Genomic DNA, 27784 nt, shown 5'->3' on the forward strand with positions numbered 1-27784 from the left:
TGGACAAAATTTCTAGATGGTGTGATGAATGGCAGCTGGCTGGAAATGTGGAAAAATGTAAGTTAATGCAGATGAGTAGCAAAAAAAAAAAAAAACCCATAGTGTTTGGATAGTCATTAATTGTGTCCTGCTTGATACAGTGACATTGTTTAAATGTCTGGGCATAATGCTGCAAAGCGATATGAAATGGAATGAGAATGTGAGGATTGCAGTATGGAAGGCAAATGATCAGCTTCAGTTTATTGGGAGAATTTTGGGAAGATGTGGTTCATGTGTAAAGGAAACAGCATATAGGATGCTAGTGCAATCTACTTTTGAGTACTGCTTGAGTTTTTGGAATCCCCACCAAATCAGATTAAAGGAAGACATTGAACCAGTTCAGAGGTGGGCTGCTAGATTCGGTACCAATAGGTTCAATAACACGCAGCTGTTATGAAGGTGCTTCAGGAATTCATATGGGAATCCCTGGAGGGAACACTATTGAGAAAACATAGAGAACTGGCATTTGAAGTTGACTGCAGAGCAATCCTACTGCCATATCATACATTTCACGGACATTTCATACATTTCAAGGACCACGAAGATAAGATGCGAGAAATTAATGCGCATACGGTGGCATATAGATAGTTATTTTACCCTCACTGTGCCTGAGAGTGGAACAGGGAAGGAAACAACTAAGAGTCGTTCATGGTACCCTCTGCCATCCATTGCACGATGGCTTGTGGAATATGTATTTAGGTGTAGAATATGTAAGCACCCTGTCTAAATAGTGTGAGTTCATGTAACAACTAAACTTTTTTTTTTTTTTTGCGTTTAGTAACTGACACAACTCTTTCATCAGGTCTGACATGAATTTCATCATCTGTCTATAATTATCATCTCTGGCAAACAAACTTCAGTATTCATGAGCAGTTGTGCAACCATGACTGCCTGTTGGACTTCCACCAGTACTTTGCCACCACTCTCCAACTCACTGTCTGGCATCCCCCATGGCCCAATAAAATGTGATCATGCATTTGATGTAGTACTTCTAGCTTCAGCTTGGCCAGTCCCACTGCTCGTAGTCCTAATCTCGTTTCTCTACGTAACAGTCCGGCATGTATGCTAAACCACTGTTGCTTGTTGTACTGTTTACGTTTTCATCAACATTCTGTGGAAGGCTATTGCCCAAGGTCATGAGCCAGTGCACGTGTTACAGCCTTATTTATGCAGGGTGTATACAACCCAGGACAACCGGGAGATCTGAGAATTTTTTCATCTGGGAGAAAAGTGGGAAAAACCTGGATATTTTTTAGAATTCCGGGCATTTTTCATTGTTTTACTTTTCAGTTAAATTTTTGTGATTTTGACTGGTAAGAATCAATACTCCAACAAAGGATATTACTGTATGCCACTTCTGCAGAATAATACTGCAGCAATAAAACATGGAAGAAAACAAAAGAAAACTTCAGCAAAGTGTGTCAAAGGCTTTAGGAAGACTATGCAGCGCTTCCTAACAACAAATTGCCTCCAATGAGCGTGATGTGACAGCGTTTACATTAGATTCGCTTGAACAGTTGTGGGTGGGCTCTTGTGCATGTGCAGTTGAGTCATGCATCAGTACTACCTTCTTCTGCTTCTGGCTATGGATGTGTGGCTGGGCAACACTATCTAATATTACCCCCGTTCGGAAATATCATAGATCCGGGGCTATGCAAAAAGCAGTCTGACCTGTAATGGGGAGGTGGGTAGTCTCCAAATGACCTGTGTTTATGTTTATTGATTTTGCTATTTCCTCTTCATCACATCACATCAAATGACAACAAAATGGATTTCTGTGGTCGGGAGCTATCAAATGAATTAAAATACATTCGCATAATTATGGGAGGCTAAAATATGTTATTAGTTTCAGATTTTATTTTATTTCCACCTTTCAGGCAGTCAAGCATTAATCACCTTGCAGAACAATGCAGTTATTTTTGTCAGTTTCCTAAAGAAATTTGTCTTTTATTAATCTTTTCTGCTGAGACACTCAATTTATTTGAAACAAAGTGTGTAATTCCACAGTATTGGTTAATTTCAACTGTTTGCTGCATTTCAAGTGCGCATTTTCATCTTCTAGCATGTATGGCATTATGGCATAATAAAGAACCAAACATGAGACAAATCAGTACTGGTACTCCAAGAAACTTTACATCCGAATCTGGACACAACAAATGTGCACTTTAAGCTGAATTATGCATCTTAGTATGGTTCACGAAATTCCGATGCTCTTGAAGTATCCTCTGATATCTTGTTTCTTTTGTGACATAGTGCAAGATCTTTTAATGTTTTACACGTACGAAGATACGGGCTTCCTGCGTTGTCGTAGCTGCGCAAGAGCAGTGATGCCTGTTATCTGGCGCACTCTGGCAACTGCTGGAACGAATCAATTTCTAACAGGTCACGGAAAAGTGTTGCGAGTGGTGGTTTGAAAAGGGTTACTTTCAAAGTAAATTTCCTTTTACACAAGATGAACTACGTGCAATAATGTACAATGAATTTCTTAAATCACAGAGCGTTTGACTCTCAATTAAAAATCCACTCTTTGAGGATGACCATCTAGAAGAATTTCAGGGGCGCAGAAGATCAGACACTTACATCGTTATTAAAAATTTTACTTTCACATTTGTGTGATGTATCTTAAAGTGTAATATACGCAAGAAAGATCAACGTTATATGTGGAAGCTTAGCTTCTCTTGCAGCTTATTAATCTTTGAGACCATGATTATGTGTGAAAGCTTTGTTTTTCTTGTAGCAACACTAATTGTTAAGTATATTAATTTAAACTATTAACTTTCCCTGTTTGTGTGTTTGCACTACTTAAGAGTGATCTTGCTATTGGCTGGCTACACCACGTGTCCTATGCTGTCATTAGCTGGCGAGATAACGAGACATGAGCTATGACTGGCTTACAAAAGTGCATCGCAATCTCGATTTCAATGCTTTGGAAAGTAACATGCTGTGTTTGGTGGAATTCGAATTTATACCGTTCTCGCTTCCCGAGCACGGGGCCCGGGTTCGATTCCCGGCGGGTCAGAGGTTTTCACCTGCCTCGAGATGACTGGGTGTTGTTGTGTCGTCCTCATCATTATCATTCATACCCATTATCGTCAGAGGAAAGCAATGGCAAACTACCTCCGCTAGGACCTTGCCTAGTACGGTGGTGTGGGTCTCTCGCATCGTCCCCTATGCTCTGTTAAGGAGTATGGGACCTCATCATCATCATCATCATCATCATCATCATCAACACAAAAATATGCAGCGTACATGTTGCTGCACATCAAAGATCTTTCCAAAATATGTTTTTTCCCCCTGAGTTTCATTTTCTAAAGTGACGAGAAATTCTACACCAGCATATAAAACCATAAACATTCAAAGGATTGATAAGTTTTACAGTTCTGAGGAAAAGTATACTGTCACTTAACATGGTAAAAGTGTATTTTCAACCGGGAAATCAGGGAAAAATCCAGGATTTTTTTTTCCTTCTCCATGTGTATACCTTGTTATGCTAAGCCTGCCTATATTTACATGTTTACGCCCTGGTTTGTTGATTACGTCATTCTCAAATTCGCTGAATTTCAATGTCTACCTCATCAGTCTGTTGGATGGATGTACTCAAATTCACTGAGTTTCAAGGCACACCTCATCTATCTACTGAATGGTTCCTTGAAACCTAGTAACCACTTTAAAGCAGTGTGGTCTGTCACTACCTTGAACTTCTTCCATACAGGTAACACTGGAAGTATGTCAAGCTAACCATTTCTATGTTGTAGAATAATTTCTCTTGACCATGTTCAACTGTCTTAATGCAAAGGCAAAGGGGTGTTCGTGACCATCAACCTCCTGGCTCAAAACACGCATAAGAGCATGATTTGATGCATCACATAATAATTTGAACTCCTTCCAAAAACCTGGAAACACCGACAATGCACTTGACGCCAATACTCTCTTCTATTCAAGAAATGCTTCCTGGCACTCTTCCAACCATACAGACTTAACCTCCTCCTTTAACAAGTGCTTAAGGGGTCTGGCAGTACCTGCAAACCCTTTCATGAACTTCCTAAAGTAATTTGTGTGACCAAGAAAAGATTGCTATTCCTTTGTTGTTTGTGGTACTGGAAACACTTGCACCAGCAGTATTAACCTCAGACCTGTCTTCAGAGTGTTCTTACTAATGACATGGCGCAGGTATTTAATCTCCTCTAAAGCAAAACAACATTTTTCTGTGCTGACTGACAAATGGGCTGCTCGTAATCTCACAAACACTTTCCTCAGATGATGTTTATACTCTTGCATATCGCTTGAAAAGACAGTTATATCAACAAAATATACAAGACACTGATGCAGTTTCAACCCCTTCAGCACTCTGTCCAGTAATTGTCCTTATATAATGACAGTGTCCTCAAGCTGCTGGAAAATGCTGTTTTCAGTCTGTCTTCTGGAGCAACTTCTAAATGATGGTATCCACTCCTTAAGTCCATTGTCGAGAAGTACCAGCTTTGCCATAGGTTTTTTATTGTTTTTTTATGTTTGGAATTAGGTAGGATCTGTCATACTTCTTTGAGCCATCCATAGATGTTTTTGGCATGATCACATTTCCTGCCCGCCGGTAACTAGTATTCTCTTCTATAATTTGATCAGCCAACTGGTGAATTAAAAATTCCTCCAAAACTGGTTGCAGTGATCTTATATCCAACAAAACACCAGTGCTTCATTCCCTCTCAGAATCTTCTGTTGTGTTACTGAGGTAGCTGGCAGTGGCCCTTTGCGGAAAAAACAAGTCCAGAAATTCTAGCAATTGGTGCTCCATTTGTGTTTTCTCTTTTTCCCCTTTAAATGCTTCAATTTCTCACAAAATGCAGTCCTAGCAGCGTCTGTCTCATCATAGCCAGCATCCATTGTATGCTGCAATCCTATTCTGGGATCTCTAATGTAGCCAATAATGTTCCCTTTAACACTTCTTCGGTAGCAAAATTACCCACATTGATAGGTACTATTTTGACTCCATCCTTCTCTTGCACACATACAACACTATGTTTCACCAAACAACATGCTGCATCCAGTATCTTGCTGCCTTCCAACGGTTCTATACACACAGCATATCCACAGATAATTCAGGCTCCACATTCACTTGTAGCAACTTGCCAGTGCTGCCTGATAATACAGTCACGTGAATCAAGCCTTTATGTCATTGCACACAGTTTAACTGGATTGTTTTGTACATTAGACATTCCTCAAGGCAGATCAACATGGACAAAGTTTCACGAACCCTAGGATCATGTTACAACCCACATTTACGTGAGACACCATTTCCAAATGTTGCTCAAATGAAGAGCTCATCAGTACTGACCCCACGCAAATTGTAATGTGGTGGGTTCCAATGCCTCTTACCCACTAACTCTCTTGAAACCACTCACACATGCACCCCTGTGTCCAACAAAACTTTATTCTTCCTACCATCTATCACACCCATTATGGCACATTCCATCCTTGCATTCATTCGTAGTGAATTTATTTGTACTAGGTACTCCTGTTGGTGGCCCTGGGGTTTCCTGTTAAGTTTAACAAAACCTATCTATCATCTGGATCACCTCTATTACCACCCTGTATCCTTGTTGGTGACCTACACCTTCCCTGCTACCATTTCCATTAAATTGTTAGCCACCTCTGTTAATCTTGCTAAGATGGCGCCGATAGAAAAGAGTAGTGGCACTGTGCTCTTGTCCAAAAGGCAAAAAATAAGCAGCTCGTCGTGTAAAGAATGTGAAAAGCGAGTTATGAAAGGTATTTGGTGTGTCAAGTGCAACTATTGGTTACACGAAAAGTGCGCGAAAATAAACTTAAAATACATCAGTGAAGATTTTCCGTGGACGTGTCACGCTTGTTTACGTAATGAAACGGCCGATCTTGCAACTATAGTGGACTCCAAAAATGAAATTATAAAATTACTTCAAAATGACATTCAGGCATTAAAAACTGAAATACTATGTTTAGAGGAAGAAAATTCTAGATTAATACTTGAAAAACAGTCCGATGTGGGTGAAATACATAAAACAAAACAGCAACAAGAATTGAAAACCACGTGTGAAAGTGCAACTGCAAATGCAAGTAGTGTCACCAAAGCTACAAAAAGTGGTCCTAAGGTAAAACAAGCTCAATTTCAGTGTAAAAAGAATGTTAAAATTTACGTAGATAGTCATGCACGCAATATTTCAGATTGTATGTCTAACTCGGCCACAGAAAACATGCGCATTTCATCCGTTATTAAACCTGGGGCGAAGTTTGTTGATGTAACAAGCTCTGTAAACAATGACTGCACTGATTTTACAGAAAGTGATGTCGTTGTTATTATAGCAGGTTCAAACGACGTTTATTGCAACGAGGCCAGTTTATTTATTAAAAAGTTGATTGCTATGTTAATGATGTTGTCCCATACAAATGTGATCTTGTCAAATATTCCGGCGAGATTTGATCTGCCCGACTGGTCGTGTGTGAACCGAGAAATCCGATCTACAAATAAAAAATTAAAACATTTCTGCTCCAAGTTAAAAATTGTGAGACTGCTGGACCTTAACAGTTATCAAAGAAGCAGCTTCACTGTACATGGACTACATCTTAATCGTCTGGGCAAGAATACTCTAGCAACTGACATCAACAGAGCTATTGAGGAAACAAAATGCGATAATTCAAATGTGATACCTTGTACCTCAGATGTCATACACACGAAAGACGGAAGTGATAATTATATATGCCTGCAGAGCAAGCAAACCGAAATAATTCCTCACTGCAGTGTCAAGACTGTTGATTTTTTAGGATAAAAAAGTCCCTCAGTGTTCCCAATTTAGAAACTATCAATTTGTGTGATAATGTTAACCTTTAGAAGGATATATCCTCTCATGATTGTACTAATGTATCATTTTTACATTATAATGTTGAGGGCTTGGGTAACAAAATCGATGTATTTGAGGCCTTAGTTACAGATCTAGCTCCACATGTAATCGTGGTTACAGAGCATCAAAAAGCTAACCATAATATTCAGTATTATAAGTTACAGAAGTATAATCTTACATCGTTTTTTTGTAGAACAGAACATAAAGGAGGGGGTGTTGCTACTTATGTAAGGAAATGTAACCTAATAAGTTCTGTAGAAAAAGTATCATGGGTTAAGGATTATTGTATCGAGAAAGACTTTGAAGCAGTGATAATTAAGTTAATGATTGTATCCGTCCCACTTATTGTGCTAGGTATATATCGAGCCCCTTCTGGTAATCTCGAGGTTTTCCTGGAAGCACTGGATAGTGTATTGGGGAAGCTAAGCAAGGGTGGCAATACAGTAAATATTGTAATGTTAGGAGACTTTAATATAAACACACTAAGCAACAGACAGGAATGCAAAGGTTTACAAGACTGCATAAGATCCTATGATATTAAAGATCTACTTGGTCATGTGCCCACTAGAATAACTGAGTCAAGCAGCAGTTCCATAGATCATGTGATGACCAATTATGAAAATGTTGTTTCGGCACAGACTGTAAACGGGCACATATCTGATCATCTAGGACAATTATTAGTGATTGGTTGTCTTAATAAACTTAAACAAAACAAAAAATTTGAGAATGGAAGATTATTTTCTGAATACAACATCACCTTGCTAAAGAATACTTTGGGTCAAGAATCTTGGGAATCAGTTTATAGAGAAAGGGGAGTTGACAGCAAATGGGAAGTATTTGTAAAAATTTTAACTAGACATATTGATATTACTATCCCGGCAAATAAGATGAATGTAAATAAAAATAAACCTCCAGTAGTCAAACGTGTAAAACTTGATGAAAAAACGAAAAGACTCAAAGAAGGAATGGAGTATATGTATAAGCTACACAGAGAAACCAGTCTTGATTCATATAAAGAGGATTATAAAAAATATAAATATGAGTATCACAAGGAAGTAAGGAGAAGGAAAGTAGAACATATTAGTAAACAGATCCGAAATTCTGACTGTGTCTCAAAGTCGTGCTGGGCAGTAGTTAATGATATGAGGAACACTGATTCAAAAACTAAAATTAATAATATAGAGTTAAGTATACATAATGATAATTTTTCTGATCCTCATATAGTTAGCAATATATTTAATGATTACTTTATAGATGCTATTGAAAATGATACTTGCATGAAACAGGAGAGGCCGTTTAAATATGATAAGGAAAAGGAAAGGGACTCTTGTATGCTACCTACAGTAACCATCAAGGACGTAACAGAGCTAATTGACAACCTAAAAAATAAAAGATCAGCTGGATGGGATGAATTCTCCCCTTTTCTACTGAAAAAATGCAAGGGTGAGTTAGCCAGACCGTTAGTCCATCTAATAAATTGTGTACTTGAAGAAGGTGTGTTTCCGGAGAAACTGAAACTTGCTTTAGTTAAACCTTTATATAAAAAAGGGGAAAGAAAACAACCACAGAACTACAGACCAGTTGCCTTAACGTCAGTGTTTGGTAAATTAATTGAAAAAATAATGCTAGAAATCCTAATTGAGCACTATAATATGAATAACTTAATAGGAGATTTCCAACACGGCTTTAGAAGTGGTCGGAGCACCATATCTGCAGCAGTACAGTTTGTACACTGTCTGATGGAGAAAATAAATGAGGGTTACGAAACGGCAGGAGTGTTTTTAGATCTTTCCAAAGCGTTTGACAGAGTCCATCATGGCGCTCTTTTAAGTAAACTTGCTTATAATGGTGTCAGTGGGAAACTGTTGCTTTTAATAGAATCTTACCTTGAAGATAGACAACAATGCACAGAAGTTGTGTATGATAATGGAGAGGTAATTGCAAAAAGAAGATCAAAGATAAGGAACATAAATTTTGGTGTGCCACAAGGCTCTATCTTGGGCCCCTTCTTGTTTATTTGCTACGTGAATGATTTCCCAAAAGTATTAGACACCAGTCATCGTATTACTATGTATGCTGATGACACCTCTGGGGTTTGCTGGGCACGTAGTAATGATGACCTAAATTCAGTGGTACAGAATTTTGTTGAAAAAGCCCAAACACATTTTGAAAAAGAAAACCTGAGGGTCAATATTAACAAAACTAATTTAATTTATTTTAAGATAAGTAGTTCAAATAAAAATACTGTTCTAAATGAGGATATTCAGGAAAATACCTGTTCAGAATGTAAATTTCTGGGGATATATATAGATGACAGACTTTCGTGGAATCAGCAAATAGATCATGTCTGTGGTAAAATAACATCTAGTCTGTATTTACTAAGGAGATTAGTTCAATATTTAGATATCGAAGCAATAAAAATAGCATATTTTGGGTTGGTGTATCCCCATCTATCTTATGGAATTGTATTGTGGGGTGGGTGTAGCCAATACAATATAAAAAGGGTATTTGTATTGCAGAGTAATAAGAACTATGGCAAAAGTAAGACCCAGAACTTCATGTAAAAACCTGTTTATTAAGTTTAATATTATGACTATCTATGCAGTATATATGTTTCAATCAATATTATTAGTGAAAAAAGACAAAAAAATGACAAACAGGAATATGGAAATCCATGATTACAATACAAGACAAAAATCAGACTTTCATATGGTGAGCAGACGATTGAATCTAACAACAAATACCCCATTCATTAAGGGAGCAATATTTTATAATTCTCTGCCAAACTACCTGAAACAGCTTTCTGGTAGAATTTTTAAAAACGAGTTAAAAAATGGCTTGTATTGAAGTGCCCATACAGTATGGTGCTGACATGATTTGACCTCAGGAATGCTATATTAAATATACTTAAATGATATTTTACTTAGTAGCATGTAATCTATTTATATTGTGTATCAATAATCTGAATGTAATTATTATAACATTGCCCATGCATGTTAAATACATGTTTCGAGCTGTAAGATAAATAAGTAAATAAAATCCCATCGATAAAATCCCATCGATAAGTGGATAAAGACAAACACTTTTACTTTCAGTAAATTTTGACATTGTGAATCGCATACAGTTTTGATGTGACTTTTAGCACTCCACTTGTATTCTTGCAGCCATGCTTGTGGAATTGGCCCACCCTGGGCGCTCTAAGTATTAATGGGATTGTATATTTAAGACCCGTAGTGCAGATCTTGCAAACGAAAAAATTTCTAATTCTTGTAAATGAAGCAAATTGTATTAACTTATTGTATATCTGTAATATCACCTGGTACCACAATTGTTTTTACTTCTCTTTTGTTATGTTTAAAACAGAGTTGCATTGAAGGAAGGGGTGCAACCAGTCCTTAAATCTAATCCCAAGAGTGTGAGATTCAGCTATTTGTTGTCACGCTGTGTTGTGCATGTTAATTTTATTGTGTTTTTAATAATAATCATGTGTATGCTTAGAACAAGTTAATTTGTGGAGTGCCATGGATTCTACCAGCCAGTGCAAATGCTTTCTGTACCAGGAGGCTGCTCAGAATATTTTGTAAAAGTTTCACCTTCAAACTTTTTTCTTTTTAACTTGATTTGAATGTCACTAGATGTTAAGCTTCATTTGGATGTTGCTGTGGTATTATGTGTTTTATTTCATACACTGCTCCAAGCTTTCAAGAGTTATTTATTTATTTCAAGCCTATATTATTAAGATTATGTAATTTTAATCTCAAATGCTCACTGACATAAAGAATATTTAGTAAGTTACATCATACCTAAATCTTTGTCTAGCAATACTCTCAGTTTAGAAATTGGTAACTATACCCTTTGGTTGTGGAGGCCATCATTTTAAGTTTGCTGATTTATGTGGAATCTTGTAATCTTAATAAATTGTAATTCAGATGTGTAGTAATGAATTATATTCAATCCTCATTTTCCCAGGCCTTCCTGGTCCTTCCTAATAAAGGTCTATTGAGGTGTCTCAACCACATTATCCACTCTCAAATGAGCTACCTGATTTACAAATGATCGCAAAGCCTCCTAACTGGTGACACCTCATGCCTCTGATTTTGCCTCTACCTCACACTACTCATTTTTGCTACTCAGAATAAGAAAGGTTGGTTGGTAGGTTGATTGATTGATTTGGGGAAGGGGACAAAACAGCAAGGTCATTGGTCCCATCATATTAGGGAAGGATGGAGAAGAAAGTCAGCCGTGCAGTTTCAAAGGAACCGTCCTTGCATTTGCCTGAAGCGATTTAGGAAATCATATAAAAGGTAAATCAGGATGGCTGGACACAGTTTGAACTGTCGTCCTCCCAAATGCGAGTCCAGTGTCTAGCCACTGTGCCATCTCCTAAGTGAACAAAAAAGAAACATAACAAAACTATTACGGATAGAAGAAGTAATGCAGAGTACTCTGTCAGCCTATTTCTTCTATGTAATTATGAGCCACCTGGACACTACACTGTCCAGTTGTGTGCCCAGAATGATTATATGTAAAGCAATTCACAGTTACTGATTCAGCTCAATGATCAGAGTGCCCAAATAAAGTACACTGAGTACAATGCACAGGCACCAAACATTCATATCTATAATTCCCCTTACAATGAGATAAGTAATATCACCACACAAGATTAAAAATAGTCTCAGGCACCTTGACGATCTTGTTGTGACTGTGGCTCGGGTGATGTGCTGCATTTGTGTCACCCTGTTGCTGTTGACTGCGGTGACGACTGCGGTGACATTGGCCCCTGGAACACCACTCTGTAGTGTTAGAGGCGTGGTGATAGAGGCAAGGGGAAGTGTGATCAACAAACAACTTTTATTGATTTCGATAAGTGCGTTAGTGAGGCAAGCAGCTTCTACTCATTGACCTTGGTGGGGCTGACGAAGAGGTGGCAGCTTCCACCTGGTGTTGCCGAGAGGGCATCTCACACTGCTGAGGTCGGCAGCCACTGCAGGTCATACCTGTGGATGCTGGTGGTGCAACAAGTTGTGATATCATCCCACTTGGTAGGTGGCCCTTTGGTTCCGCACACAGTTGTGTGTGGATTCTTGTGTCTGCGAGGTACAACCTGCTATGCCAGGACAGAAGTTGGCCAGTGGCTGGCAGTGTGGTGCCAAGCCCCACTAGAAACTCAATGTCAAGGGCGGCAGGCACAGGCAGGAGATCAGCAAAGCTGTGACACCAAATCGTGTGTAGGACTTAGGTGCAGCCCAGTCTCGAGTCTGGAGTTGCTGGATTACAGTTGTCTTGCTGTCTGGTGATGCCCTGGCACTGTGGCAGTACTGCTGACTTCTGGCAGTGACAGGTGATCTCTGCCATAAAATCCAAATAGATGCCTCCAGTGCCCATTTGTTTTACTATCACCCAGGGCCTGGTCACATTGCCATAACAAGAGACTCACCACTGTGTGGTGACACATATCCACTTGCTACATGTTTATGACTTTGCAGTGCTGTTTCCATAGTCATCTCCTTATTGTCCTGCTCTCCTTCCTTGCCTATCATCATTTTTGATATAGAATCAGGAATACATTCAATGACATTTTTTTCAAATTAACCTTGAAATTATAGTATATCATCCACTGTTAATAGACCTGTCAACTGCTCTTTTCTGTCTACAACTTTTCCGTTTTCTGACAATGGAAAATCCAGGATGGAAGCAGTATGGTTTCAGTTGCCTGAGACTGCAGTCGTGTGTGTGAGTTGCATTTTGCGCACGTGTATGTGTGTGTGTGTGTGTGTGTGTGTGTGTGTGTGTGTATTGTTGACGAAGCCCTAAAATGGTCAAAAGCTATAATTGTGAGAGTCTTTTTGTTGTGCCTATCTGCAACTCATCATCTCCGCTATGTGGTGAGTAGCAACTTTCTCTCATAATATTTTCCATTTTTTGCTCCACTTGTGGTCTCACATCTTCTCTCATCAGCTAAAATTGACACTGAAGAGACTGGAAGAATCAGCTTCAAAAATAGGTTTTAGTTTTTGATTTGAAAAACTGCACTTGTTCATTTTAATCATGACTGATCTCTTTTTCATTCACTTTAGCTAATTCTGATGGATACTGTTGTAAGTTGTGAAGTATCAGCAAGATTGTTGGGCCTCTTAATTGAATATACTGACTTGGCTGCCACATGTAAAGGGTTTAACCCTTTGACTGCTGTTGACGAGTTACCCATCCTGCTGCCTGCTGCTCCCTAGGTGCTAATGACAATAGCTGCGGCCACCGGTTTTTCCCTATGTGCTGTTGACGAGTTAAGCCCTGCTTATTTGCTGGCCACTGAGTGTTCATGACGAGTACAGACGTGCCACTACCTGAGTGCTGATGAGATAACTCGCACAGCAGATTTCCACCCCATGCCTCAATAGCCTTTTGCATTTCTGGCCCACAGCTTGTCATTTGATTCTCTGTCTGGTATGAGTCTAGGCTTCGCACTACAGTTCACTGTTCATTGGGATTTACTTCACTGTTCTTTGCATTCTGTATTTTACAAAGAAAATGGCAAGACATCGTGGGTGCACTGAGGAAGAAATCATAGAGATTCTTACGAGGAGCGACAGTGAGGATGAACTACTTGTTCTTGACAAATGTGATAGCACTTTCACAGAATGGAAAGCTGTAGTCATAAACTATTCATGTCAGCAGGGGTGTCAATGCTGTCTCGTGTTTCAACAAGAGATGTTAATTGTTCTGAATCTGAAGACTTGGAAAGTGATAGTGAAATGCATATGAAGAAATTACATCATAGCAATAAATTTGACTGGAAAGAAAATGATTTTCAGCCAGTTAATCATGCTTTTGATGACATACTATAGAGACATGCATGTCAAATAGGGAAGGGGCCAAGTATTCTGTCAGTTTTCATGTTATTCTGGACAGAAGAACTGATGAAATATGTTACTGATGAAACAAATATATTGCTGATGAAATGAATCAGTTTTATTTATTCACCAATGAGAATACTCCAGAATCAGTTTATTCTCGAATATCAAAGTGGAAAGATATTGGATTTGAAGAAATGTATTGTTTCATAGCTCTTTGTCTTCTGATGCCTTACATGAAAAAAATGAAAATTAGTGAATACTGGACCAGAGATGTTTTTGTAAATACTCCAATTTTTAGTGAACTGATGTCAAGAGACTGCTTTTTGTTACTTAAATGAGAATGTTACATTTCAGTGACACTCTGCCAATACTGGAAGAGACAGATTATTCAAAATTAGGAACAGTGTCGATTAAGTTTGTACAGCTTTCCATTATGCATTTAATCCACATCAGAAACTCTGCATTGATGAAGGTTTGTTATTATTCGAAGCATGCTTATCTTTCAGACAACCCATTCCATAGAAACGGAGTAGATTTGGAATAAAAACAATTGTGTTATGTGATTGTAAGACTGCCACATCTCAGATTTTATTATTTACACAGGGACATCAACAAGACTTGAGTTCCACAATTTGGAGAAAAGTGGTGATATAGCGGCTACAGTAGTAAAACCCTATTTAGAACATGGGCATAACCTCCACCTTGAAATTAGTATTCAAGCCCAGACCTATTTTCCTGGCTTCATAGTCATGGGATGAACGCATGTGGCATGGCCCATAAGAACAGACACAACATGCCAAAACTTCAGAAGAAACTGAAATGCAGAGATATTCAATTTATGTGCACAAATACAATGTTTACTATGAAGTGGTGTGACAAAAGGGAGGTGTGGATGTTGACCACATGCAACAGCATAGAAATGATTGACACGGGAAAGACTGACAGGAATACTGGAGAGGAAATTAAGAAACAACAAAGCATTATGGGTTATAATGTCAATATGGGAGCAGTTGATCATTCTGATATGCTGCTTAGCTCTGTCAGGTGTATACGGAAAACAGTGAAGTTCTTTTTTCACTTTCTTGATCTGTGCGTTTTAAACACTCTTGTCCCACACAGCTCACTAACAGGTCGTAAAGTGTCGATAGCAAAGTTTCATATGTTGCTGGTAAGGAAATTTACAGAAACGTTTGCACCAGAGTGCAGAAAAGCTGGCAGGGGAAAGTGTTCTGATGATAATCCTCTAAGGTTTGCGGGAAGACATTTTCCAAATATTACAGCAAGTGAGGATTCCAAGAAAAGTACGCTAATGTGTAGATGCATTGTTTCCTGGAAATAGAAAGTGCAACAAGAAAGCAGGTACAAATGTATAACTTGCAAGGTACCATTGTATGTCGTACAATGTTTTGAAAATTACCACACGAAAATGAATTACTAATCACAGCACAGAACGAATACAACAATGCTATCAGAAAAAACTTCAAAAATGAAAAAATTATAAAAAAGCAAAAAATAAAATGAAAATATATTTTTAACATCGCCTGTTCCAGTCCAAAGCTTAGCTCAAAAAGAAGAATAGAAAATATATCCACAAAGTGTAAAAGGAACTCCTAAATTTACAGTCCATGACTTTTAATCTTCCCTATAAGTGAATTTAATGTGCTAATTAAAAGACAGAGATTTCACAGCTTTCAAATGTTGGAAAATCTGTTGAGTACTTATGTGCAACAGTGAAGTGTACAGCACAAGGAAAAATATATGTGGCAGACAATCGGTCATTACTGGTGATTTCAAATTATAACAGCACTGATTAACATCTGCAAAAGGCTGCTGCATCTGTGCCTGGATGAAAAACTTTCCACAGTGTACCTGTTACAACTAAAGAATATGATGTCAGATGACTAAGCACTCAGTTTGTTGCATTCTCAGGAGCAAATAGTAGGCCATGTGAAACTTCCAAACATGTCACAAAACGAAGTGAAGTATAATTGTTCTTACCATTGCTCACAGTAAATTCCAATATTGTAGTGTGAAATGAATTATGATCTGTATGCCACTTTCTCCTATAAATGACGTAATATGGCATTTTGAACTACAAAAACAATGTACAGTTATCTGTAGTCTGTGGCTCCTTTTACTCATTCTTGAGTTAGTACAGTGAGGACCCCTTAGAGAAATTCAGATGTTATAAATGGGTATGCAAGAAAGAACAGTAAACAGTTGAATTAAATCTAATGAATCATCTCACTTTCAGCATAAGCTATAAAAAATCATGTAAAACAACTACTAATAAGATATAATTCTTAATGATGGAAAATAGTTCTAATGATTTAGTTTGAGTCTGCAGTAATTCATCTGCAGAGAAACTTTGTAGTGAGAGAATTTATTCTGTATCAGCTGTGAGAGGGCACAGTGCTTCACCTGGAGTCATAGTCACTCCAGAAATATTCAGCACAGGGTGGGTGAGGCAGCGCATGCTGCTCCGGCCACAATGGTGGCTCAAGGAACAGTCATTTAGCACAGGTAGCCGGATTATGCAGTGGGCCTCTGTGCTCAAAGCAGATGGTGCATCTCCAGCAATCAAAGGGTTAAAAGTAAGGTTTCATAAATCATTTGGCAGTACAAAGCATACTCGATAGCAAGGATTCAGCTTGGGGGGGGGGGGGGGGGCATACAGACTGTACAACTTCCATATTTACAAGTGCCTGTGGCTGGTCTCAGGGCATCAGATTGACCATACGATCTTAAAGGACCATTCCTACACTGTGATGTGTGCAGAGCCAGGAGTGCCACTATTATCCACTCAATCAAGGCTCCTTGTGGCGAGACAACGATACAAGTATTAGTCTTCCCTGAAACAATTAACAACTGTGAAACATTGGAGTGGCTTTACAGAAATTGCACACGAATGACAATAGTGTTCAGCATATGACAAAAGCAGCGTTTAATGGGTAAGGGTGTATGTCATATTAATATACTGAGCTAGGCTTGGAGCAGAGCACTACCGTAGTCTTGTAGCTGATGAAGCGAATGACAATAGTGTTCAGCATATGACAAAAACAGCGTTTAATGGGTCAGGGTGTATGTCATATTAATATACTGAGCTAGGCTTGGAGCAGAGCACTACCATAGTCTTGTTGCTTAGACTTGACAGAATGCAATAAATTGCACTAAAGTTTATGTTTTTAGAACCTTTTTAGTGTTTTAAATGAGCACCACAATTTTAGTGTAGCAGATTATATACTCATGAATAGAAATGACAGGACAGTCTTGGCTGTGCCACCATTTTTCCTGATCATTTGTTCAGAATCAGTCTCTCCAGTGATTTTAGTGTGTCTAATGACAAATTTTTATGTATTTTGGGAGTTGCAAGATCAGTTAGATGTGATTAAGTGTTTAAATTCTTTATGTGGTCTAATTTCTGAAGTGCTCTGCAGACCATCTAGCACCTGTACCCAACAAATAGCAGTCCAGAGTATCCAGGAAACCCTTCTCTAGCTGCAATGATAATGTGGGGATATTTCATTATGATGGGTACCAGAACACATGGAAATACATGGGAATGAAGTAGACAATTCTGGCACAAGGCCTGCACTGTGGCCCAATGCAGTACCCCACAGCATGCTGTTATTTCATTGTTGGAAAGATCTGTAATGAGTATATGGGACAAAGTCTGGCTGTAAGTAATGGATTACAAACTGCAATCAATCATAACTAAGACTATCTTGAACCACCTCCTAGCCAAAGTCTACTTGACACCTGACACATAACTTTGTCTCAAGTTGTGAAGACCACACCTGTCTGTAGTGCTTATTTGTCTCAAGTTGTGAAGACCACACCTGTCTGTAGTGCTTATGGTTACAGATACAGTTCGTACCTCTCTGTTGGGTGTATTTTAGAAAGGGAGAGGAGTATGAAGTTAATGAGCAGACAGTTGATAAATGTGGTGCTTTTTTATGATACGTTATGCGTAATCTCCTACCTTACCTGTTTTATATGAGATCTTGGTTTGCAGATAGGTTGGCTAGATCATCCAGTTATGTAAATGATCACCCAACCACAATATCTGTTTTGTGTCTTTTCTGATCCTGTATTCATGTTTTGATATAACATTTTAATACAAGGACTACATGAACTCTGATTTTGTTCACCTGATGGCGATAATGTGTTTTATTATCATGAGGAAGAGTGTGAGGGGGAAAACGTGATTTCACCAAGATTTTGGCATCTCTGCATTCATCTTATAAAGTTTTTGTAAGATTGCTGATAACTATGATGTTGAATGCCCTAAATAAACAACTAACAATAATAATTTTGGTATCAGATTGAGGTAATCTTGACAGTCATCCTTGGAAAAGAGAGTATAGTATCAATCAAGGAGGAATTTTCATTTTTATCATACACACATCAAAATCAGTTTTGCATCACCTCGGTTCTGAGAGTTGCAGAACCTGTACAGAAAATTGGAATAGAGATCAACATAAACGTAATTTCCACCCTTTTTACTGCTCATGAAAATCACACATTGCATGTTGTACCACCATACAGCGAGACCTTCAGAGGTGGTGGTTCATATTACTGTACACACTGGTACCTCTAAGACCCAGTAGCATGTCCTCTTGCATTAATGCATGCCTGTATTCATTGTAACATACTATCCACAAGTTCATCAAGGCACTGTTGGTCCAGATTGTCCCACTCCTCAATGGCAGTTTGGCGTAGATCCCTCAGAGAGGTTGGTTGGCCGCATCATCCATAAATAGCCCTTTTCAATCTACCCCAGGCATGTTCGACAGGGTCTGGAGAACATGCTGGCCACTGTAGTCAAGTGATGTCATTATCCTGAACGAAGTCATTCACAAGATGTGCATGATGGGGGCGCGAATTGTCATCCATGAAGATGAATGCCTTACTTATATGTTGCCGATATGGTTGCACTATTGGTCAGAGGATGGCATTCACTTATGATATGGCCGTTATGGCACCTTCCATGACCACCAATGGCGTACGTCGGCCCCACATATTGCCACCTCAAAACAGCAAGGAACCTCCACCTTGCTCTGCACTCACTGAACAGTGTGTCTAAGGCTTTCAGCCTGACCGGGTTGCCTCCAAACATGTCTCCAACAATTGTCTGGTTGAAGGTACATGCAGAACTCATCAGTGAAGAGAACTTGAAGCCAATCCTGAGCGGTCCATTTGGCATGTTGTTGGACCCATCTGTACTGTGCTGCGTGGTGCCATGGATGCAATAATGGACCTCGCCGCGGACGTCAGGAGCGAAGTTGTGCATCATGCAGAGTCTTGCGCACAGTTTCAATCATAACACAGTGTCCTGCGGCTGCACAGAAAGCATTACTCAATGTGGTGCCACTGCTGTCAGGGTTCCTCTGAGCAATAATCCATAGGTAGCCATGATCCACTGCAGTAGTAGCCCTTGGGCGGCTTGAGCGAGGCACGTCAGCGATAGTTCCTGTCACTGTATCTCCCCCCATGTCCAAACAACATTGCTTTGGTTCACTCGGAGATGCCTGGACACTTTCCTTGTTGAGAGCCCTTCCTGAACTATGGTATTGACTGTCTAGGCATGGTTGAACTACAGACAACATGAACGGTGTACTTCCTTCCTGGTGGAATGACAGGAACTCATTGGCTGTCGGACTCCCTCTGTCTTATAGGCACTGCTCATGCATGGTTGTTTACATCTTTGGGTGGGTTTAGTGACATTCTGAAGAGTCAAATGGACTGTGTCTGTGATACAGTATCCACAGTCAATGTCTATCTTCAGGAGTTCTGGGAACCAGGGTGATGCAAAACTTATTTTGGTGTGTGTATTTCTCACTACAATCAATAGAATAATATCCATTATTTGTGGATCAATTTGCAATATTTTGCACTTCCCCAATCCTGTACTTCATGCCAAAAGGTGGCAACTCTCCATCAGACTTGTAGAAGTTAACGGGCTTTTAATTCTCTGTTGAAGAGATTGGTCTACATGCACTTACTCCAACCTATATTCCAGTAAGAGGCACATCCTTGTTTTTGATAGCACACACTGTTCTTACAACTGAGTTCAAGACTCCTCATGGCACTGAACAACCTTAATTTTCTTAACCACAGGGCTTAGGTTTCACAGCGTATATGTTTGCTTTAGTTCCATAAAGATTTTTCACATAGGCAGCCATTATGCTGCCACGGTACAGCTGGTAACAAATCCTCATTGTGTGGGCTTGGTACATACTATTCTCTGATCCCATGTTACCAGATTTATGTTTGATATGACAGTAAATTGTTTGGCTGTAGATTACTTCCTAGGCTGTAGATTACTACCTACTTTGTGTGATTACAGAAAATGTGTGATAAGGTTACATTATGCTTTCCTAACTTCTTTGTAGTGAAATTGAGTTAGACTGTTTCGGTATTTTAAGGTACATTGATTTGACAGACAGGGTCTTTTAAAAATTAGTATTAGTTCACAGTTTGTGATGAGTTGTGCTCAGAAATAATTCTCATAATTTATTCAATATAGTGAAATTGGTTAGATAAGAAACTACTCACCAAGCAGCAGTAGAACACACACCTAATATAAGGTTATAATTATGCAAGCTTTCGGCGCCAGTGACTCCTTCTTCCAGCAGAAGGGTTGAAGGGGAAGGAAGAGGGGAGAGGGAAAAGGGCTGGAGAGGTCTAGGAAAAGGGGTAGATTTCAGAAAAGTCAGCCAGAACTGCAGGTCAGTGGAGACTTACCAGATGGGACTGATTGTTGGGGACTGCACTGGCTGAAATTTGAAAACGTAAGAGCTTAAAGGTGGAAGATAGGGTAATATGCATGGCAGAGATTACTGCTAAAATATCTACATCTACATCTACATCCATACTCCGCAAGCCACCTGACAGTGTGTGGCGGGGGTACCTTGATTACCTCTATTGGTTCTTACTTCTATTCCAGTCTCATAATGTTCGTGGAAAGAAGGATTGTCGGTATGCTTCCGTGTGGGCTCTAATCTCTCTGATTTTATCCTCATGGTCTCTTCGCGAGATATACATAGGAGGGAGCAATATACTGCTTGACTCTTCGGTGAAGGTATGTTCTCGAAACTTTAACAAAAGCCCGTACCGAGCTACTGAGTGTCTCTCCTGCAGAGTCTTCCACTGGAGTTTATCATCCCCGTAATGCTTTCACGATTACTAAATGATCCTGTAACGAAGCACGCTGCTCTCCTTTGGATCTTCTCTATCTCTTCTATCAACCGTATCTGGTACGGATCCCACAGTGCTGAGCAGTATTCAAGCAGTGAATATCGTGCATGGGTTAATAAAAGTGAAAAGCTAAGTGCATTGTATGTGACAGATGTGAGGGGGACAGCAAAAAATAGACAGGTAAGAACATGAAGGATGTAGAAAACTAAAATGGAGTGAAGGAAGGAGTAGTTAACTGTGAAGAAATGCTGAGACGGAAGAAATTAATGGACATTAAGGCCAGGTGGGTGTTGAAAACCAAGGACATGTAGTTGTGCTAGTTCCCTCCTGCGGAGTTCTGAAAACTGGTATCCAGGAAAGAATCCAGATGGCGTGTTTGTGAAACAGGCACCGAGGTCATGACTGTCATGCATGGTCTGCAACAGGATATTGTGTGTTGCCAGTACATATACCAAATTATCAGTTAGAAAATCTCCTCACCAAGTTGGGCAGCAGGGTTACACACACACCAAAGTGTTTAACTTTTACAAGCTTTCGGAGCCTGTCATCCCTTCTCTTGGCAGAAGAGTTGAAGAGGAAGAAAGAGGGCTGAAGGGAAAGGACTGGAGACGTTTAGGGAAAGGGGTACTGTTCAGAAAAGTCACTGAGAACTGTGGGTCTGGTAAGCATCCATTGACCTGGGGTCAGAATAATGCAGCTTAACAAAAAGTTTCATTTTTCAAAGAAATTTACCATACATTTCCATCAATCCCTGTAACGACGTTTATCAGTACTTCTTTATAACGAAGAAATATGATAAAATTGCAAATATTTATTTACCTTAAAGTATTTTAATTGAGTTTGTTTCTTCATTCAAGTGGTATCAGTGTACATAGAAAAAATGCACGACATGATAAAGTGCCTAAATGATCGTCTGAAAATGGCACAAGCAAATATTGAACACATAATTTCAATGATAGAACCTTGGACAAAAATACCATTATATGAACGTAAAGATGGGAGAAAGGAAGCACTACTGTACCTAGAAGATCGACATAACAGGCTTGAGAAAAGGTGAATTGGTAATTACAATGTAGAAAATTTACTAGTAGTCAAATAACTCATCATTTTGAAAATTATCATCAATATCACCTTCAAATTTATTACAGGTACAATGAAATAAAGCGTGCAGGAATTACAATTCATGAAATAATGGCAACAAATTACAATTTATTCTTTAACATAGTACCGGAAGAAGAAAAGTTAGAGGAAGAGGAACAAGAAGAGGAGGAGGAAGAAGAAGGCATAGAAGGAGAAGAAGTACCTCCTACAGAAGAAGCAGCAGGCACAGAAGCACCAGAAGGTCCTGATGCTCACGAAGAAGAAGATGCTGGCGAAGAACCAAAAAGAAAGAAATCAAAAAGGGTAGTAGAGGAACCCATTGAGAAAGATGTGGGAATAGAGCTACTTGGTGTCAAGGCAGGAAAAACTAAGAAACAGGAACCAGAATGGAAACTGGAAGAATTTGCTTTTGATGATGAAGAAAAACCACCTGAAGAGGAAGAACCAGTAGTTGAAGTTAAACCAGCTAAAGAGAAGACATCGAAAGGAGACCTCAAAAAAAAGAAAAAGAAATCTGTAGAACTTCCAGCCCCACCAGGCAAGAAGCCAGGTGCAAAAGGACGCCCACCGCCAGAGCCAGAGCCAGAACCAGAGCCAGAAGAAATAGAGGAGGAAGAAGAACTAGAACTCACAGAATCAGTAAGTTTACTTTGTCTGATTTTAATAATTCCACATAATATAAGTAGAGCTCAGATTTATATGCACTATAAACTACGAATATATACATGCATCTATGCATTAAAATAAGTGAATATGCTCCAAAACTTTAAAATATTGTAGAATGTAAAATTTCAATTTTCTCACAATTATTAATTTTGATGAAGTAATCAGACTGTAAATTTATTCTTAAACTCAGTTATTAACAAAAATATTTCTCTCTCTTTTGTTAATTAAATATTCATCACAGTTTTCTGGAACAGATGCTGGCAAAGAACCAAAAAGAAAGAAATCAAAAAGGGTAGTAGAGGAACCCACTGAGAAAGATGTAGGAATAGAGCTACTTGTTTCTGCCACTCAAAATGTTTATATAGGAAGGGAAAGATCTTTCTACTTCATGTGAAATCACTGGACAGTACCAAAAAGAAGTTATGAGCTATGTTAATTGCAGAGTAAACACTAAGTTGCTTTTCAGATTCTCCTTGTAGCACCTTATTCATATCATGAATTAAACCTGGATATCTTGCTTCAGTTTTCTAAATTTGGTTATGAAAACACTTTCATATTTCTCCTGATATGCCTCTGGCGACAGCTGTTTCGTATACCTGTAGGACAGATGGCAGCGGCATCCCTTTTTCTTTCAAACATATGATAGCAGCTGGGTATTTACTAAAATAAGTCTTAAAAAACACTGATTTATTCCAGAGACTCTTCTTATTACAAGCACTAACTGCTGCAAGGATACTTGCTGCTTCATTTTGTCAATCACATTAAGCACCTTTTTCACATCTTCTAAATAATCACTGAAGAGCTGCTTCAATGCAAGTTCTCCATCTCATGAGGATTGGCTCGAGGGGAGGGGTGTTGAGTATCTTATCTTTCATAATATCAGTAAGTAAGTTCACACTTGACGGCACAGTCACAAACACTTTTTTCACAGAGGAAATTAAGGCATTTCACTTCTCGAAAATTCTCTCACTTTTCCTCTGCCAAATGGTGAAGAGCAAGTGCTGAACAAGTCATATTAATTGCCTTAGGATAAAGTACTGCAAAGCTCTAGCAGCCCTAATCATAAATGCTGCTGCATCTGTAACTAGCACCAAGAGCTTTCCCCCATTTTCTTTATCAGGCCACAAAAGTAATGCATCGCGAAAAACCCTAGCAATCCTTATATGGCTTGTTTCCTCCAGTACCCCAGAGATAATGAGATGGGGTGTTCCTGGTTCAGATTCCATCATTTTCCCATGACAGTATTGGCAATAAATCTCCCACACGAGTCGGTTGTCTCATCTACAGGTAACCACAAGTTTGAGTCACCAATGTCATTTCTTATTTCTTGTATTACCAGAAGAAAATTGTTTTATTAAAAATTACTAAAGATCAGAGATCTTTACCATATTCAAACTTTGTTGGATAATTTTATGTTTCCATTTTAAGATATTTTTGTGTAACACATTTAAAAATTTTAAATAATTGACAGGTATTTATAAATCTTGAAATATTGGAGAGAGGGGGAGAGGGTTAGTTGACACACAGACTAACTTCATTAAATAAATTTTTAAAGTTGAACAAAGTGGAAAAAGACACATCGCTACTTACTGTAAAGAAGATACATCAAGTTGCAGACACAATTGAGGCCTACAAAATTATGAGTACGGTCGCACACAGTGCACATAAAGAGGATAACACAAATAAGGTTTTAAGGAGTATTAACCGCAAACTAATACAAAATGATGCTATTGTCACAAAAGCCGATAAGGGAAACTCCATAGTTATATCGACAAAGCAAGAATACATAGATAAGACCGAAGCTTTTTTCAATAACAACGGGATAGTTACGCTTAACAAAGACCCCACTATTACTCTCCAAAAAGAAATTAGAAATGGGATCCAAAATACTAAAAATTTGATAGGAGAGTTCCGAAAGAAGGGGCTGATAAACATGAATCCCAAGCCCCCTAAATTGAGAAGCCAGTTTAAAGTTCATAAGTTAAATCACCCAATTTGCCCTATTGTTGTCAGTACGAGAAGTGCCTATCATATGCTGGCGAAATACTTGCATACTAAGATTAAAGAAAATTTCGTTTTTAGTAAAAATTCCATTCATTTACCTACCAGTTTACGCGAGGTATCTTGTTCTGAAGATTCTAAACTAGTATCGTTTGACGTAACAAGTTTATACGCTAATGTACCGGTCGACCACACACTGCAAATACTAGAGTGCAACATATGTCACCATAAAAAACTTTTGGATAAAGACATCAATGAGTTGATGATGCTGCTATGGATCGTTTTAAAACACAACTACTTTACATTTAATGGGAGATTTTACTTACAACCAGCAGGTTTGGCTATGGGAAGCTCCCTAGCTAGGATTTTATCAGAAATTTTTATGAACTACTTAGTGTCTGATTTTTTTGCCGGTGACAGAGAGATTCTTAGGAGAATAAAATTTTACAAAAGATATGTTGACGACATTCTATTAATCCTTGATGGTTCTCAAAATGATGTAGACCATATTTTTTCGATTTTTAATTAACTTCACCATAATATCAGTTTTACAATTGAGTGAGAATCCAATACTAGGTCCTTAAATTTTTTGGACCTCACTTTAACTGTGGTTGACAACCACATTGAATTTAATATTTTTCGTAAAAACACTTTTTCCGACAATATTATACCTACAGACTCGGCCCATCCGTACGCCCATAAGATGGCCTTTTTTCATTCTAATATTCATTGAGTTACAGCTATCCCTCTTGCACCAGATGCAGTAGAAACTGAACTGGTCACACTTGAGAAGATTTCTATAAATAATGGCTACAGGCCTCAGTTGGTAAGACAGGTGTATAACAAGAAAATAAATAATATTATGTCTTCCACCCTAGGGGATGCGTTAGATGACAAACAGGTGGCAACGATATCTATCCCTTAACATAGACAATATAAGTTACAAATTGGGGCGTTTACTCAGAGCCCATAATTTCAGAGCCGCCTATTCTACTAATAATAGTTTACATAGGAATTTAATTCACTCCTTGCAAAGTAAGAGCGATAAACTTTCCCAATCAGGAGTATATAAACTTACATGCAGAGATTGTCCAAAATTTTACATCGGGCAAACAGGGTGAGCTCTGGGTCTCAGGTATAAAGAGCATATTCCTACTAGAAGCGGTGACAGTACTAAGGGCTCTCGGCTCATGCGCTGAGCCCTCCAGTTAATATCGAGTTACTTCATGCCAAGGTTAAGGGCTTAAAACTGGATGTTTTCGAAGAAATGCAGATTTTTAAGCATCTGCAACATGTTAAAGACAATATCCTCAATGACCAACTCGTACTAAGAAATAGAAAATTTTTTGAAGGTTTCGCACCTTTACTTTGTTCTTCATACTTGTAAATTTGATGATCTGGGGATTATCACATGGGGATTATCACATGCGCGCTCTGATTGGCGAGCGCGGTTGGTCAAGCTGTTTGTGTTCTTTCTTTTTATCCTCATTTTCCTTTTATGATGAAGGTGATTTTAGCCCGTTGAACACCTCACGTTTTATCCCTATATCTTTATTACCACGACGTCTTTAGATTACGTCCCCTCAGCCCCCCCCTCCCCCCCAGGCTAACTACTGGCTTTAGGTATAGTTTTTAAGAGTTCCTCCTATTGTCATAGGTAGCTTCATATATAAGTTTCTGTACTAGCATAAGCAACCACGTGTGGTTATTTTTAGGTTTCATCTCCTATTTAGCTCATCTCTTGTTCTATCCATTTCATTTTTTGATATACGTTGATCCACGGTTGGGAATATATGGGCTATTTAGCCCCGACCCACGTATATACTTTCTCGTATTCGTATGTGCATGCGCATTCAAATAACTTCCCTTGTCTTGTGCATGTGCATAGATGGCGGGTCAGGCTTGTAAGTGAGCGACCATTTGTAGCTGCAGTTTATGGCAGGTCATGGCCCACCGAACATAGGCCGGTGTGAGGTGGAGTGTACACCATTAAGTAGTGGTTTTGACTTTGTACATATGTACTGTTTGTGTTTTCCTTCTCTTTTTTGTTTATAAATGTATAGCTATGGTGTTCTTTTAATCATTGACAAAGGTCTTCTTAGGCACTTGTGGGTTTCATTGTTGTTCTGAAGAAGGTGTAGTTGTCTACGCCGAAACCTGGGTTAACACTTAACACTAGGTACTTTTATCGCAATCGAGGTGGGTTTTTAGTTTTTTAATAGCTTTGCATACATCTTTCAAAAAATTATCATTACCATCATTTCCACATCTGCTTGCAGGTAATGCTGCTGGTAATATACTATATTAAGATCCACTCATTGTTGATAGCATTTTTTTTAGTTTTTGGAAATAATGTTGTTGCAGAAGGCAGCTATGTTCATAACATAATATGAACCATATCGAATAAAACACTGAACTTTAAAGATTTTCTGCATGATTATTGAATACCGATTAGTTTATGTCAAGCTTTTGAGTGGCATATTTTTTCTACTGTGTTAGGAACCACATTGTTGATAGCTACGTCTCCTCATTTTTCATCACCATTTCATGGATTTAGAAAGATCATAGATAACAGTCCTTCTACACAAACTGAAGCAATAAGAGATAGATTTGCACATGTTTTTCTCTTCTTAAAGTATCATGGTGAAGTATTTGTATTTAAAGAAACATTGCTGGAAAAGTAAAATAAATGCATATGTATGCACAAATTAGTTAAATATACACTAACCCATCATATATGTGTTTATACGCATTGTCATGTATAATTTGCTTGTTAGGGAGGACAGTTCATTGGGAATTTTGCTGGTTGGTGATCGGAAAGTGTGTGGATTATGTCATTGTTGGCTAGACAAGAGGTAACCACATTTCATACAAAATATGTTTATATTTTATGTTTATGCTTGTCATGCAAAGTTGTGTAATTGTTTACTCATTTCAATCAGAAATTCTTCAGAAGTGTGTAGCTGTTAAGAAAAATCAATGTAAAACTCTCTTTGAAAACACTTATTCTGTTTGTCAGGTGTCTTTTTTACTTAAATTGTTACAGTGTTT

General features: G+C 38.5%; 1 protein-coding gene across 1 annotated transcript in view; it reads left to right on the forward strand.

Moving 5' to 3' along the window:
* Positions 1-27784, forward strand: part of LOC126195528 (dynein beta chain, ciliary-like) — a 930907-nt gene that overhangs the window by 204773 nt on the left and 698350 nt on the right. The window contains exons 15-18 of the mRNA XM_049934154.1: positions 7110-8240; positions 21823-22018; positions 22114-22130; positions 22278-22705. Of these exons, the coding sequence (XP_049790111.1) occupies positions 7110-8240; positions 21823-22018; positions 22114-22130; positions 22278-22705 (1772 nt within the window). The remainder of the gene's footprint in view (positions 1-7109; positions 8241-21822; positions 22019-22113; positions 22131-22277; positions 22706-27784) is intronic.

Source organism: Schistocerca nitens, chromosome 7 (assembly GCF_023898315.1).
Source record: "Schistocerca nitens isolate TAMUIC-IGC-003100 chromosome 7, iqSchNite1.1, whole genome shotgun sequence".
Classification (NCBI taxonomy): domain Eukaryota; kingdom Metazoa; phylum Arthropoda; class Insecta; order Orthoptera; family Acrididae; genus Schistocerca; species Schistocerca nitens.